Source organism: Notechis scutatus, chromosome 16 (genome assembly GCF_049901735.1).
Source record: "Notechis scutatus isolate UNSWTSFEM ecotype Mainland chromosome 16, rNotScu1.2, whole genome shotgun sequence".
Lineage (NCBI taxonomy): Eukaryota > Metazoa > Chordata > Lepidosauria > Squamata > Elapidae > Notechis > Notechis scutatus.
Genome location: NC_142024.1, coordinates 585,609 through 601,061, shown reverse-complemented (window position 1 = coordinate 601,061; position 15,453 = coordinate 585,609). Strand labels below are relative to the sequence as shown.

At 48.3% G+C, this 15,453-nt stretch overlaps 1 protein-coding gene across 3 annotated transcripts in view; it reads left to right on the top strand.

Moving 5' to 3' along the window:
* The window catches only part of AJAP1 (adherens junctions associated protein 1), a 40,668-nt gene that overhangs the window by 17,071 nt on the left and 8,144 nt on the right, over nucleotides 1-15,453 (top strand). For all 3 annotated transcript variants that reach the window (XM_026685609.2, XM_087944547.1, XM_087944548.1), the window contains exons 2-3: nucleotides 262-995; nucleotides 14,539-14,626. In XM_026685609.2, coding sequence (XP_026541394.1) covers nucleotides 305-995; nucleotides 14,539-14,626 — 779 coding nt within the window. In that variant the 5' untranslated portion in view covers nucleotides 262-304. The remainder of the gene's footprint in view (nucleotides 1-261; nucleotides 996-14,538; nucleotides 14,627-15,453) is intronic.

Genomic DNA, 15,453 nt, shown 5'->3' with positions numbered 1-15,453 from the left:
CATGAAAATTAAGGAGAACCCTGTTGGGGTTCTACGGCAAGGTTAGAATCAGATTGTGGTTGAGGAACGTGGTTATTCCGGACCTGGAGTATTTACAACACATTGGGGGGGGGAGGCCAGCTGGCCAAGGGCTGGAAACCTGGTTGACCTTGATGCTGAGGGCAACGTTCCCTTAGGTCCCTCCTCTGTCCTACAGCCATCTCGAGATGTTTGGCTTCGTGGACGTCCATATCTAACCCACTTCTCTCTCTCTCTCCTCAGGTCAGCTTCTCCTGCACGAAGCCACGCTTGGATTTTAATAGCCATGTTTCGACTTGCCATGGAGGTCTCCTCTTGTGCGTCGTTGGGCCGAGACCTCCGGCACCCGTTTCCACAGAGACCCGCCCGCTGGTATGGATTCCCTCACCATCTTTTGTGGAGCTTTAGATACGGACCCCAAGTCAGGAGGCTTGGACTCCCAGCCAGCCTTGACTACTTGGAACTCTCCAACGGGCAGTGGCCCAACGTGTCCCGTCTGAAAAGGTGGCACCATGTGGCGGACCTCTGGTGGGGAAGCTGGCGGACGCCCTCGCTCGGCCACGTGAAAGCCAACCCCACGTTGACGGGCAAGAGAACCGTGTCGCAGGCTTACTTGAAGCGGAGGAAAAGGTACCTCCGAGCCAACAGCAGGCCAACGATGGAGACAGAGGTCATCGTCTGGGGATCCACCAGCCCCTTGGAAGCCCTGGAGACCAGCACCATCCCTGGGATTTACAATGGTCCTGCCACCTCAGTTTTGGAACGGGTGACCAGCAGCATGACCACCACCACCACTGTCTCCACCACCACCACGGCGGCTTCTACGACCGACCAGTCCAAAGGACTCGGCCCAGGGCTTGGGTCCCCTAAGAACCCTCCCATCAGCACGCTGCTTCCCCCTTCGACATCCAGAGGTAGCAGGAAAAAAGCAGAAGGCCCACCACCAGCACCCCCTAAACTACCAGGAGATACTTCAGGTAGGTGTCCTTCTGTCCTTGGTGCCTTCATGGATGTCCTTGGGGTCTTCTTGGATGTTCTGTTTTCTATGGAGGAGCTAGGAGGTCCATTGGTAGGCAGGAATGGCATGGTTGGGGGTCTCCATCCCGCCTCTGGTGGTGCCTCAGAAGCGGAGATCTCACCAGAGGTCATGTGGGGCCCAAGAACTTCCAAGAGGCCTTCTGCTCCCACCAAGTCTGCCCTTAACGTCCACCTCAAGAGGCTTGGGCCACACACCTCTTCTGGTGACATCCCTGGATCGTCTCCACTGGGGCCTCCAGAAAGTTGGAAGGCAAAGTCCCTGATCTTCTCAGACGGTTGGCCATCCCGTCGGTAACCTGGTTCTTTCCAGCCACTGATCTGATGTGACTTTTTAAGTTTCTGAAGGGACGCTTTTGTGAGTCCATCCGTAGTACGTTCTCCAAGCAGGGGCATCTGTCCAGGGATGGCAACTTCGGAGTTGGTTTTGGTTTTCAATGTCGTTGGTGTGTCACTTTTGCTTTCTTTCTCTGGCTTCTTCCTGGATAGGGTTTTTTTTTGTGTGGTGAATTTGCCATTTCAATATTTTCTCCTTTTGATAAATCTGTCAATTTCAGTTTTCTTTCTGTTGCTGGTTCTTTTTTTTTTTTGGGGGGGGGGGGGCGATTTGGTGACTCCGTCAATTTCAGTTCCTTTCTGTGGTTTGCTGGTTGTTGGTTTGTTTTTTGTTGGCTGGTTTGTTTTTGTGAATCTGTCAATTTCAATTTCTCGCAGTGTCTTGTTTTCAAACAACTTTGTTCCTTCGAATCCGTAGAGTTTCTCTGGGCTCCTTTGAGGTTCAAACAGAGAACTCCAGAAGTTGTGATTGCTCCAACCCTGGAAGTTTTAAAGAAGAGATTAGACAACCCTGAGCGGGGGGGTTGGACTAGAAGACCTCCGAGGTCCCTTCCAACGCTGTTATTCTGTTCTGTTCAGATTTGTTGTTGGTCAAACTTTTCTGTCCATCTTCTTCCCTGTATAGCCTTAAATGCTCCATCTTTGCAATGGGTCATTTTTGCACATAGTCCTTGATTTACAACTATTCATTTAGTGACCGTTTGAACTTACAACAGCAGTGAAAAAGTGACTTCTGACCATTTTTCAGAGTTATAACCATTGCAGCGTCTCTGTGGCCACGGGAATCAAAATTTATATGCTGGGCAATTGACTCGTGTTTATGACGGTCAAACTGATGCCCCTTTTGCGACCCAAAAAGCAGATTCACTCAACAAACCATGTTACTTACTCAACAGCTGCAGGAAAGGTCATAAAATGGGGCAAAACTGGTTTAACGACTGTCTTGCTTAGCAGCGGGAATTTTGGGCTCCACCGTAGTTGTAATTCGAGGAAAAAATAAGATTGTCAAGTGGTGGTTTTTTTTTTTTTGTTTTTGCTAATTAGCACAGGGAGAGAAGCCGCTCTCGTTTCTAAGACTGATGGAAAGTTCGGCTCATGCACACTTGAGATAATTTTAATCCCAAATAAGAAGGAAAGGATTTCCCCCACCCCCCGGTTTCTCATAGCTTCGGCCGTGTAATCCACCTGCTTCTTCACCGATCTGTCCTCCACCGTCCTGCAGCCGTTCAAATTGTCCTCCCCCCCTGCAAAATCCAGATTCCCCAAACTGAGTCGTGAAATGGCGGGGGGGGGGAACATACCTTCTTTTTTTAAAAAGCAAAATTTGCCTACTGGGCAAACAGTCTGTGTTTTAACCCATCCCACTTGGGAAAAAGAAATCTTTTCACCGGCTTAGAAAATACAAAAGAAATAAGCTTTTTTTTAAAAAAATAAATAAATCGGATTTTATTTTGGCACCAGCTTCAAGAAAATATTCAGGCCAGGAAGGATGGCAGAAGTCTGAGTGATCCCTGCTTTCATCTGAAGGGCCTGGTGGGGATTGGAAGGGATCATTTGATCGATCAAGTCGGTGAATCAGGGAGGCCTCTGACTCACGGCGTTTCTTCCCTTCCCTTCCCTTTCCCTATATTCATTCCTTCTCTTCTCCTCTCCTCTCCTCTTACTTCTCTTTCTTTCCTGTCCTCCCTTCTTTTCCTTCCTCCTTCCCTTTCTCTCCTTCCTTCCTTCCTTCTTACCTACCTACCTACCTAAAATGGACTTGGCTATTGCAAGAAGGCCTCAACTTACAACTATCCGCTTAGTGACTGTGGTCTTTGCTTTATAACTGCTGCATTCGCCTAATGACCCCTGCAAAACAAGTGGGGGTGTAGTCCCATGGAGACTCACTTAATGACCACAATTCCTGGCTCCCTTACAGTCACAAGCCAAGGACTCGCTGCCTTTGCGTCGTTCCCAGCTCCCCTTTGGAGGAAAACTTGGCGAACGTTGGGCGCCTTGCAATGGGGAGCTCGGTTGCCCCTGGCAACACACATGGATGCCCGTGGGGGAGCGGCTCCACCCACACGGCAGCCAAAAGACCTGCCGATTGTTTGGGACCCACGAGAGAAAACGGCCTTTTTCTGTAGCTCCAAGGTGAGAGGAGAGGAGCTCATCGAGGTTCTCCTGGAGTACAACCGAATTGGAGGGGACCCTGGAGGTCTTCTAGTCCAGCCCCCTGCTCAGCCAGGAGACCTTCGACCCTGCTGGACAAAGGGCTGTCCAGTCTCTTCTCGAAAGCCTCCAGCCATGGAGCAGCCACCCAGACCTCCCGGGCCAGCCTGGCATCTCCCCTCCTTGGCCAGGGCCACATTCAGGACCAATCGGCACCTTCGCCCGGAGTTCGGCTTGGAGCCCAAGTTAACCCAGCCGCTCAATAACAATGAGGCCAGACAGATCCCAGGCCCAGCGGAGGCGGCTGCGGCCAGCAACATCTGCCTGAACAGCTGTTGAGTGACCGCTCTTCATTGCTGGGGTCCAGCTTGGCCTTCAGCAAAGGCCTCCCCCCCGTGACATCAGAGGTTGTTCTCTCCTGCAGGCTCTGCTGGAGGAGGAGATTTAAGGGACCCTAGCACTCTCCCTCCCTCCCCCTCTTCTCCTTTTCCTCTCTTCTTCTCCCCTCCTTTCCTCCCTCCCTCCTTCCCTCCCTAGGAGACACAAAAGGGTGGGATCTGATAGCTTGGAGGCCATTCCAGCCATGTTCTCATGTTGTTTGTGGAGCTTAAATGTGCCTTCACAACTTTCCCAGCACGGCCTTCATCTGTTCAAGCACAGTGGGCCTGTTGTTAGGATCCATCCATCCATCCATCCATCCATCCATCCATCCATCCATCCATCCATCCATCCATCCAACCCTTTTCAGAAAGGGTGGATCTTCCATCCCTGGAGACCTTCAAGAAGTTCAGGATCACCGTAGAAGGTCAGACTTGATGATCCCCCCTTCCCGCTCTACAACCCCATGGTTTGGTAGCTTCTCTTGACGTTGCCCAAGATCCCCTTTGCTCCTTGGCCAGCTGCTTCTTCCAGCTGGTTGGGGCCACCAAGGAGAAGGCCCCCGGGCCCCCTAGGAAGGGCCTTCAGGGCTGCTTCTCTGAAGGTCGCGGAAGCGCTTTCCTTCCCACCAACCATCGAGAAGACCTTCCGCCCACAACATTGCCTCGCTCACCTCTGCTAGCTCCTTCCACTTGTGTGGTGCGGGTGTGTTTGGACGTTTGTGCAGCTACCTGGGGAATCCATCAGGGGAGAAGTAATTAACAATTTATTCTGCTGAGCGAGCAGACGGTTTTCTGTCATTTTACTCCTCTGCTCGGAGTTTCTCGCGCTACGTTTTCTATCTCCAAAGCGGTGGGGAAGGGAAGAATGGTTCAACAGGAACCGCAGGACAGAAATGTTCGTGTTAATAAAAGCAGCGAGGAGTCATCTCCAGCTCCTCTTTGAAGGTAGGCTGGACAACCTTGCTTGAGGCTGCCTGCGTTCTCGGGATGGGCTTATTGGAGCCGGCAGAAGTCATGCATTTCTGCCAACTGCCATAACCGCTCCCCAACACCGGCGGAGATCCGGGAGCAAAGAAGGGAACAAGAGACCTAGCAGCAAGGTCCACGGAGGAGAGTCTTCTCCTGATCTGCCAGTGGGGAGAAGAAGCTGGAGAGAAGCTCAACCCAACCAGGAGGCAATTCGTTGCCCACTCATCAATCCGGTGGACGGGCCAGACCAAGATGAAGGTCCACTGGAATGATGAAGAGGAGGCTTCCCATCAGCAGAAGACCAGAAGAAGAGGAGGAGGAGGCTTCCCATCATTCAGGTGACCCAAGAACCATGAAGGGTAGTTCTGATCTTCTGCTGATGAGAAGCCTGGAGGATGTTGTATTGGGAAGGAGTTATGAGGTGAGATTTCTATTCTATTCTATTCTATTCTATTCTATTCTATTCTATTCTATTCTATTCTATTCTATTCTATACTATTCTATCTCTATTCTATTCTATCTCTATTCTATTCTATTCTATTCTATTCTATTCTATTCTATTCTATTCTATTCCATTCCATTCCATTCTCTATTCTATTCTATTCTATTCTATTCTATTCTATATTCTATTCTATTCTATTCTATTCTATTCTATTCTATTCTATTCTATTCTATTCTATTCTATTCTATTCTATTCTATTCTATTCTCTATTCTATCCCATCCCATCCCATCATCCCATCCTATTCTCCTATTTTAAGTCAAATTTCCCTTAAGAATGCAGCCTTACACTTCTGAAGCAGATACACGCTCCAAATACCACGCTAACCATCCCAGTTAGAGCATTTTAATGTCTCAGAGGGCAGATTTCAGGAAATGGCCTCCTAAGAGCCAGAGAAACGTGGCGTGGCCTTCTCTGGATCAGTCCAGCTTTTACACTGAGTCTCTCGGTGTAATGACAGCCATTCTTTTTCGACGTATCCGTGAGTTTTATTCTTATTTTCTCCTCTCCAATCCGACTGTCCCCCATCCCATAAAATCCCTCCCGGGTTTGTTTGTAGAGCTGGATCCCACCCGATCATGTTGCGGATCCGGGGAGGGCATCTTGGTTAAGGCATGGTCTAATTCCCCATCAACGCGGGCATAATTTTCTTTAACGATGCCATCAGTGTTTGGGTTTGGAGTGCGCCTTCCTCATTTATCTCTTGCCGGTCAGCGACTGTAATAAAACTTGATTGATGGAGCCGGATGGTTGGCTGAATATGCAATCCTGGCTCTCCACTAGCCAGGATATCTTCCACAGCAGCTGCTGTCGGGGAGCAAAACCTCTTCTCTTTCACCAGTTTCCTTCCTTTTCCTTTGGGGGAGGTTTTTCATTTTGGCCTCACCCTTCTGCATTTTGAAGTGCTGGAGATCGGGGCAGGGAGGCTGGCTGGGCGTCCGCCCTTCGCGCCAACTGAGCTTGGCACGAGTGTGTTGCTCAACAACCCGATCGGGGAGCAGATGGCCCGGAGAGGGAAAGCACGTGGGTGACTCACACCAGCCTTGGCTTGCCTTCAGCGGGGTGGTGGATCAGCTCTCCGTCTTCGTCTCCCTTTGTTCAGAATGACAGAGGTGGAAGGGACCTCGGAGGTCTTCTAGTCCCACCCCTTGCTCAGACAGGAGATCCCAGACCCTTCCAGGCCAAGGACTCTCCGTTCTCCTCTTGAAAGCCTCCAGGGATGGGACAACCCACAACTTCTGGAGATAATCCTTTTCCACTGATCATTTTTTTTCATTGCCAGGAAATTTCTCCTTAGCTCAACACCTGGCTTGCATTTATGACGGTCGCGTCCCTGGGGGGGTCCATGTGATCTCCTTTTGCGACCTTCCAGCAAGTCGAATCAAGTGGGTGGAGCCACTTTATAAGCCTGCCCCTCACTTAACATCGGTGGCCAGAATGGCCATAAAACGGAGGCCAAATTCACTCGACTATTGTCTTGGGCAGCGGTGGACATTGTGGTCGTAATTCCAAGGACTGCCTGCATTTGAAGGGCCTCCCTCTGGCCTTCTTTGCTGGACTATTCATCCACGTTGACCAGCAAATGGAAAATGAAAAAAAAAAAGCCCATTTATTCTCCTTTTCTTTGTGATTTACACACCCGGCGTGTGGGTGAATCAAGGCCAGCCCTGCGGTGCCTCTGCTCCTGCCTCCTTTTGTGTGATTGTCCCCCCGCCTTGCCGCCTCATCACCCCCCCATTAAGCCGGCTGACCCATTGCGAAGCCTTTCCCACCTAATGGCTTTCGCTGTTATTCACCCTCCAACACAGGAGGATTTCTGGGGTCTGAACCTGCGAGGAACAAGCTATTTCTGTCGGGCGCAGCCGTCCAAGCCGAGAATTGTGATTTTATTTTAAAATAAAGGCCTCTTTTCCAAGCAAACTAACCAGGTCGACACCGGACGTTTACAAGCCATGAACCAAGACAGGAAGTGGTTTCGTTCAAAATTTGCATCCTGGTGGGCCTAAGGCAGGTAGTCCTCGACTTACGGCCGCCAAGGAGCCCCACATTTATGTTGCTAAGCGAGACGTTGGTCCAAGAGAGATTTCGCTGCATTTTATGACCTCTCTCTTGCCACGGTTGTTAAGTGAAACTGGCTTCCCCTTGTAGGAAGTTCACCAAACAGGATCAGGGGACTCCCCGGGACTGTCTGCAACCGTCATAAATATGAATCAGTTGCCAATTTTGATCCCGTGACCCCCCTGGGGATGACTGTCACGGTCGTAAGGGTGAAAAATGGTCATAAGTCACTTTTTTTTCAGTGACGTTGTGACTTTGAACCGTCACTAAGTGAATGGTTGTAAGTTGAGGGTGACCTATAACCCATGAATTCAAGCAGAGTTTCTTAGCCTTGAACGGAGGTCTATGGAGCAGGGGGTTGGACTAGACAACCTCCAAGGCCCCTGCCATCGCTGTTACTCTGTTATTGTTTCTCTTACCCATTATGGGCTGCTTTTAAGAGGGGAAGAATAGGCGAAATAGCTCTGAAATCTCCCATTATTTTTATAGCCCCTGTCAGTTTGATATAGGAACCCAGCAGACAGCAGGCTGGAGGGGAAATAATGAAATAAATTGAAGCCGAGGAAATTTCAAAAGGATTGGAAGAACATATATATATATATATATATATATATATATATATATATATATATATATATATATATATATATGTATGTATGTATGTATGTATGTATGTATGTATGTATGTATATATATGTATATATGTATATATGTATATATATGTATATGTATATATATGTATATGTATGTATATGTATATGTATGTATATGTATATGTATATATATGTATATATGTATATGTATATGTATGTATATGTATATGTATGTATATGTATATGTATGTATATGTATATGTATGTATATGTATATGTATGTATATGTATATGTATGTATATGTATATATATGTATATGTATATGTATATATATGTATATGTATGTATATGTATGTATATGTATATATATGTATATATATATGTATGTATATGTATATGTATGTATATGTATATGTATGTATATGTATATGTATGTATATGTATATGTATGTATATGTATATATATATATATGTATATATATATATATGTATATGTATATATATATATATATATATATATATATATATATATATATATATATATATATATATATATATATATATATATATATAACTCTGGAAACAGGGGCCTTGGTGGCCACGGGAGCCTGAATGGGAGGACAGAAGAGTTTGATAGAAGATTTGGAGCTTGGGGGGCTGAACTGGGGGGTCCCTGAGCTGGGGGGTTTCCTTGCAGACGTTTCATGACCCAACTAGGGAACATCATCAGTGCTAGAAGGGAGGGAGGTTGGAGGAGGAGGAAGAAAAGGCCTGTGGGGTCCTTGGTGCTCTCTGAGCTTGGCTATTTTCTTTCATGACCCAACAGATGTAAAGGCTCTCTCTCTGTGTGTGTGTGTGTGTGTGTGTGTGTGTGTGTGTGTGTGTGTGTGTGTGAACCCTCCCCATCCCACCCCTCCGGCTGCGGAGACCCCAGACCCGCACCCCCCCCCGGCCTGCCGCAGCCCAGTGCCGGGGATGCCCAGCCGAAGGGGAACAGGCTGTCCCTCCTTGGCCTGGCGTCGGATGGAGGCGTTTGGCTGGCCGAGCGAGCGTGGCGTGATGTTCAATTAAAGTAATAAAAAAGTGAAGTCTGCACTCAGCAATCCTGCCTGGCCTCAAAGACCGTTGCTAAGAGGGACGTGGAGCTGAGAGGCCCAAAATAGAGAGAGAGGGAGGGAGAGAAAGGCAGGCAGGCTCCTTGGGGAAGACTTGACTTCTCTCTGGCCTTCCTCCCTGCTTGGCCCTGGGCAGCGTCTAGCGCGCTTCTCCCCTCGGCGAAGGCCTCATGAACCGCTGCCGGCGGATTGTCGTCCTGGCGAGGAGGCCAAAGCCCCAAACTCCTGTCCTGGCACGGAGGGTCTAATCCGCCCGGAAAGGCTCCTAAACGGATGGTTAGCAGGGGGTCTCCCAGGAAGGGCAGGCAGGAGGCAGCTGCCAAGCCACATTAGAGGTCTTTGCTGCGGATCCTGGGCGGCCGGGAAGCGGTGAGGGCAGCGTCTTCCATGGCTCTCTCGCCTTCTCTGGCTGCAAAGCTTTTTGGACCAGATTGATATATACATAGAGAGACGGGGGGAGGGGGGGGGGAGAGGCAGATGGTAGATAGACGGACGGACAGTGGGATAGAGAGAGACAGAGAGACAGATGATATGGATGGGTGGGTGGGTGGATAGATGGATAGATAGATAGATAGATAGATAGATAGATAGATAGATAGATAGATAGATAGATAGATAGATAGATAGATAGATAGATAGATAGATAGATAGATAGATAGATGACAGACAGACATGATAGATAGATAATAGATAGATAGATAGATAGATAGATAGATAGATAGATAGATAGATAGATAGATACAGACAGACAGACAGACAGATAGATAGATAGATAGATAGATAGATAGATAGATAGATAGATAGATAGATAGATAGATACAGACAGACAGACAGACAGACAGACAGATGATAGATAGATAGATAGATAGATGATAGATGATAGATAGATAGATAGATAGATGATAGATAGATAGATAGATAGATGATAGATGATAGATAGATAGATGATAGATAGATAGATAGATAGATAGATAGATAGATAGATGATAGATAGATAGATAGATAGATAGATAGATAGATAGATAGATAGATAGATAGATAGATAGATAGATAGATAGATAGATGATAGATAGATAGATAGATAGATAGATAGATAGATAGATAGATAGATAGATAGATAGATAGATAGATAGATAGATAGATAGATAGATAGATAGATAGAGAGAGAGATGATAGATAGATAGATAGATAGAGATAGATAGATAGATAGATAGATAGATAGATAGATAGATAGATAGATAGATAGATAGATAGATAGATGATAGATGATAGATGATAGATAGATAGATAGATAGAGAGATAGATAGATAGATAGATAGATAGATAGATAGATAGATAGATAGATAGATAGATAGATAGATAGATAGATAATCCACTATGATTAGATCTGGAGAAGGTCCAGAAGATGATGCATCTCTCCAGATCTCCAGCCAGTATCAAAGAGAACAGAATAACGCTGTTGGAAAGGACTCTTGGAGGTCTTTTAGACCTTATTATTCCGTCCTGGTCAAACGGTCGTCCACCTCCATTGATGGAGCCCCCACCGCTTCTGAGGGAAAGCTGTCCCGTTGGCTAATTCTCTTCCCTGCCAGAAAACTCCTCCTTGTTTGCTTCTCCCCTTGGTTAGTTTCCATCCTTGTTCCTTGTCCTCCTTCTGGGGCCTTGGAGGACCCCCCCTCTTTTTCACGAGAGCCCCTCAAGGATTAGAAGGCTGCCACCGTGTCAGCCCTAGTCCTTCTCTTTCGCCCACTCACCCACTGCTCACATGGGTCCTTTCAGACTGGACTTCACAGCCTGTCCTTCGTGCTCTTGAGATGCTGCCCAAAGCGTCTCTGTCTCTCGGCTGCTTCCTTGAAGGACACTTCTTCTTGCCCCATTTCCTTCCCGCTGCACCTTCAAGTGGTTCCTTCAAGTTTATCAGCGTCAACAAAACAAGTTGAAGGACAGCAAGATTATAATCATTGGACAGGAAGCTTGGCAGCAGCTGCTGGTGTGACTCACACAAAGAAAGGTGCCCTTGGCTCGGTGTGGGGGATTTCTGGGCAGGAACGGTGTCCTCGGATCTCCAATTGTGTGAGTTTTGTTGAGTGGCCCTTTTAGGGCCTCCAGAGCTTAAGATTCATTCCCGAGCTCAGCTAGTTTTGAGGGTCACCCGGTTTGATTCTGGAAGAAGGACAAACGTTGGACCTCTTTAGCCTGGAGAAGACTTCAGGGAGGCGTGACAGATGTAGCTGAAGGATGTCATGGAGAAGGTGGAACAAAATGGTTTAGAGAAGCTCCAGAGGAGAGGAAAGAAAGGACAAGACAGATGTTGGTTGGCCTTCAGGACAGGTTTCCCTACCAGAAGACGGTTCTCCTTGGCTTCCGGTGCTTCCACAGAGGCTGGAGGGTCCTTCTCAGGGATGTCATCATGGTAGAGCAGGAAGGTGGTTTAGATGTTCTCCAAGATGTTCTTCAAACTCTTCTAGCATGTTGCTGTAATCCAGGGGTCTCCAAACGTGGACACTTTAAGACTTGTGGACTTCAATTCTGGGAGCTGAAGTCCACAAGTGGCCACGTCTGGAGACCTCTGCAATAATCCATGAGACTTGGAAGCTCAAAACTCAAAAATAAGTTTCTGCTGTTCCCTTTTACAGTGATGTATCTGAGGACAACAGATGGCCCCGAACAGATGCTGTCCCTATCACATAAAACATTTAAACCCAAGTTAACCACCTGGGACCCTGTCATTGTGTTCCAGAACATGTTGTGTTCAACTCTGAGGACGTTTTCATGAATCAGCGGGTGATATCCAGAGGACGGGCGGGTGGTGGAAGCATCTCCTTTCGCTAGGACCTGACCTTGGTGGTGACACACATACCTCTTGGCTACAAAATTGGCACAAGAGCATAGAATCCTAGGCCTAGAAGGGACCTTGGAGGTCTCCTAGTCCAACCCGTGCCCAAGCCATCAGACTCTTCCCCGAGGCCTGGGAGGGCCACCCGAAGGAGGCAAACACTGGGTAGTCCAAAGTAATTGGGATGCAATTCACTGCATTGTGCAAAGTTGCAGGTAGTCCTTGACTTACAACCACAATTGAGCCCAAAATTGTTGTGGCTAAGCGAGACAGTTGTTAAGTGAATCTTGTCCCATTTTACGGCCTTACTTGCCAAATTTGTTAAGTGAATCATTGCAGTTAATAACACTTCCTCCCTTCCCTCCCTCCCTTCCTTTTCCTCCCTTCTTCCTTTTTTTTCCTTTCTTTCCTTCCTTCCTTTCTTCTTTCCTTCCTTCCTCTCTCTTTCCCTCCTTTAATGTCATTTTTCATCCCTCTCTCTCTTCTTCCTTCCTTTTCTCCCTTCCCCCTTTGCTCCCTCTCCCTCTCTTCCCTTTCTTCCCTTTTTTCATGTTCTTCTTTCTTCCCTCCCTCCTTTAATATCATTTTTCCTTCCTTCCCTTTCCTTCCTTCCCTTTCCTCCTTCCTTCCTTCCTTCCTTCCTTCCTTCCTTCCCTTCCTTCCTTCCTTCCTTCCTTCCTTCCTTCCTTCCCTTTCCTCCTTCCTTCCTTCCTTCCTTCCTTCCTTCCTTCCTTCCTTCCTTTCCTTCCTTCCTCTCTCCCTCGGCATCAGGAGATCACCCAAATGCTTCTCCTTGGGGAAACTCCCAGGGGAGGGGGGGGGCAGGAGCAAGAAGGAGCCACATCCCCATGACCTTTGGAGGAAATAATTCTAGCCTGCTGAAGTGGCTGGTTTCCACCTAGAAATCAAAGCCTCACATTTGCCACGGACGGATCCTTCCCTAAGCCTCAGATTGCCGCAATCGGCTGCATGAGTACGGCAGCGAAGTGCGCGCTCTCTTGAACCGAAGCGGGCTTAGTGGACACAAACAGCCATTGCCAGGGACGTCTCCGGCCGCAAAGGAGGGAAAAGTTGGCAGGCTAATCACGGCCTCTGTCATGACACATCAGCCTGGTGGAGCTGGAAATGGGTCCCTGAGCTCTCCGTGGAGGCTGGGAGATGCCCCAAGAGGCTCAGATCACTTCCCTGGGGCTGAATTGGGACTATTGTACACCTGCAGACTGCTTCAAGGAAGGGAGGGAGGGAGCGGGGAAGGAAGGAACTTCCTATAAACACATTTGTTTCTCTGAGCTGCATGCATAATTGGGGTCATCGTCATTACACACAAGCACATTGTGGGAAAATGGCATTTTGAAAACATTTTTGGGGGGGGGGGGCTTTCTAAGAGCCAGTGCAGAGATTGGGGTTAAAAACCTCTATAAAAGAGAGGAGGCCAGGTGCAAAACCTTCAACATTGGAAAACAGGGTGGGTTCCAGGGGGTTATTTGGGAAGAAATGGAAACCTCGTAGACCAGAGCCTTGTACTGTAATGCGGACATGAAAGTAAATTGGATTTGTATTGATCGCGGGCTTTGTTGCTATTTTCAAGACACATGTATTCTTCAGCTGGGCCTACACAAAGGGGCCTGGTTCTTTCCCACGAGGGTCAGTAATTTCTGGGCAACCCAGACCGTTGTGCTCCAAACTTAATTCTACTTGAGTTTTACCTGGAAAAGCTGAGATTTCCCACATTTCAGCCTCAGAAAAACAAATGTTGTGGCGTTGGTTGTTCTGAGAGAAGCTCACCGGTCCTTAATCAGTAAAACGTAGGAAATGGATGAGAAGTTGGAATTTGAATTAGATGTGAAGTTGACAGCCCTAGTTGGAGGAGGGAGAGAGAGAGAGACTGAGAGAGAATGGACTTCTCGGTTTAGAGACTGTAATATGACTAAATTTCAGGCCATGGTGACATTTCATTACAGGCTAAAGAGGAGAATCAACTTTGGGATTGGAGGATTAGATGGGATTTGACTAGAGCAACTTTGCCGCTTTGGGAAAGATAAGGTTATTTACATTTGACAGCTTGCTGGCTTTTTAAAGATGAAATGAAGAGAAGAGGGCTGGCCTTTGGAAGGTTGGCTATTCGTATTTTAAGATATTTTATACATTGGCATCGTTTGTTTAACCATAGAGGTGGTTGTGTCGTTAGGGGCAAGAAAACCACCAAGCTCAGAGAGCCCCAAGGAGCCCACGAGGACCCTCCTCCTCCTCCCCCTCTCGGCCAACCCCACTCCCCTCTATCCCTGATTCTGTTCCCTAGTTGGGTCATGAAAGGTCTTCCAGAAAGGCCTCCAGGGACCCCCAGTTCAACCCTGCTCTCCAAATCCTCCTCCTCTCTCGCTTCCTCTCAATCTTTCTGAGATCTTCTCACTGGCCGATGCTTGGACCCCAAGGGGGCGGCCCGAGTTTGGGGTCCAGAGCTGACCCACCCAAGCGGCGCCCAGAATCTCTCTCTCTCTCTCTCCATCCCAGCTTCATGGGTTTTTTTTCTTTCCCTCTTTTCCCAGGCCTGGCGCTCCATCAGATTATCACCATCACCGTCTCGCTCATCATGGTCATCGCCGCGCTGATCACGACCCTCGTCTTAAAAAATTGGTAAGGAGGTTCGACCCCCATTGTGGGTGGGCTGTGTTTGGGGGGGGGCAACAGCCAAACTGGTAGCCTGTTTCCAGCGGTCCTTGAGGTGGGACCACAACCGAGCTCAAAAGTTCCGTTTGCTAAGCAAGACAGCGGTTCAAGGGAGCTTTCCCCCCATTTTAAGACCTGTCTCGCCACAGTCGCTAAATGAATCGCGGTGGCAGGGGCGGAGTTAATGAGACAGTTCTTAAATGAACCTGGCTTCCCTACTGATGTCAGAAAGTGGCAAGGTCACATGACCCCGAGGGGTGTGCGTGTGCGTGTGAGGATCAGACCTGCAGGCGGTGCAGAGTGATGTCCTCCTCCCGCCCACCGGCCAGGAAATCTTTGCCCGCCTTCCTCTCTCTTCTGAGCTCTCGCCTGGCTTAATTAGCCCCTTTTCTTCTGGCGGATGGGCTCCTGTGTGGCCTAAACTAGGTTATGCCTTAGCTCCAGGCTCTCCTGCCGTCACCTCGTTTCCTAGTGAGTCCAACCTACTTTGAGATCAGCTCGCCTCGTTTTCATCTTACGGCGAGGACCCCTGGGAGGCGAAGGCCAGGATTGGAGGCTGGGGAGGGGAGGAGGAGGAGGAGGAGGAGGGGAGATTGCAGCTTTCCGAAGCTGTGTTCCCATGTCTCCCTGGTCTCCAGGTCTGCTCCTCAAACGCTCCCGGTTTGGAGAAGATGAGGACGGGGATTCCTAGGGTTGCTTGAGGAGGTCTCAAAAAACATAGGACGCCTGCTGAGATCCAGGCACCGCCAATCAGCCGGGAGGTCCTCAGAAGGCTGGACCCACCACCCACGGAT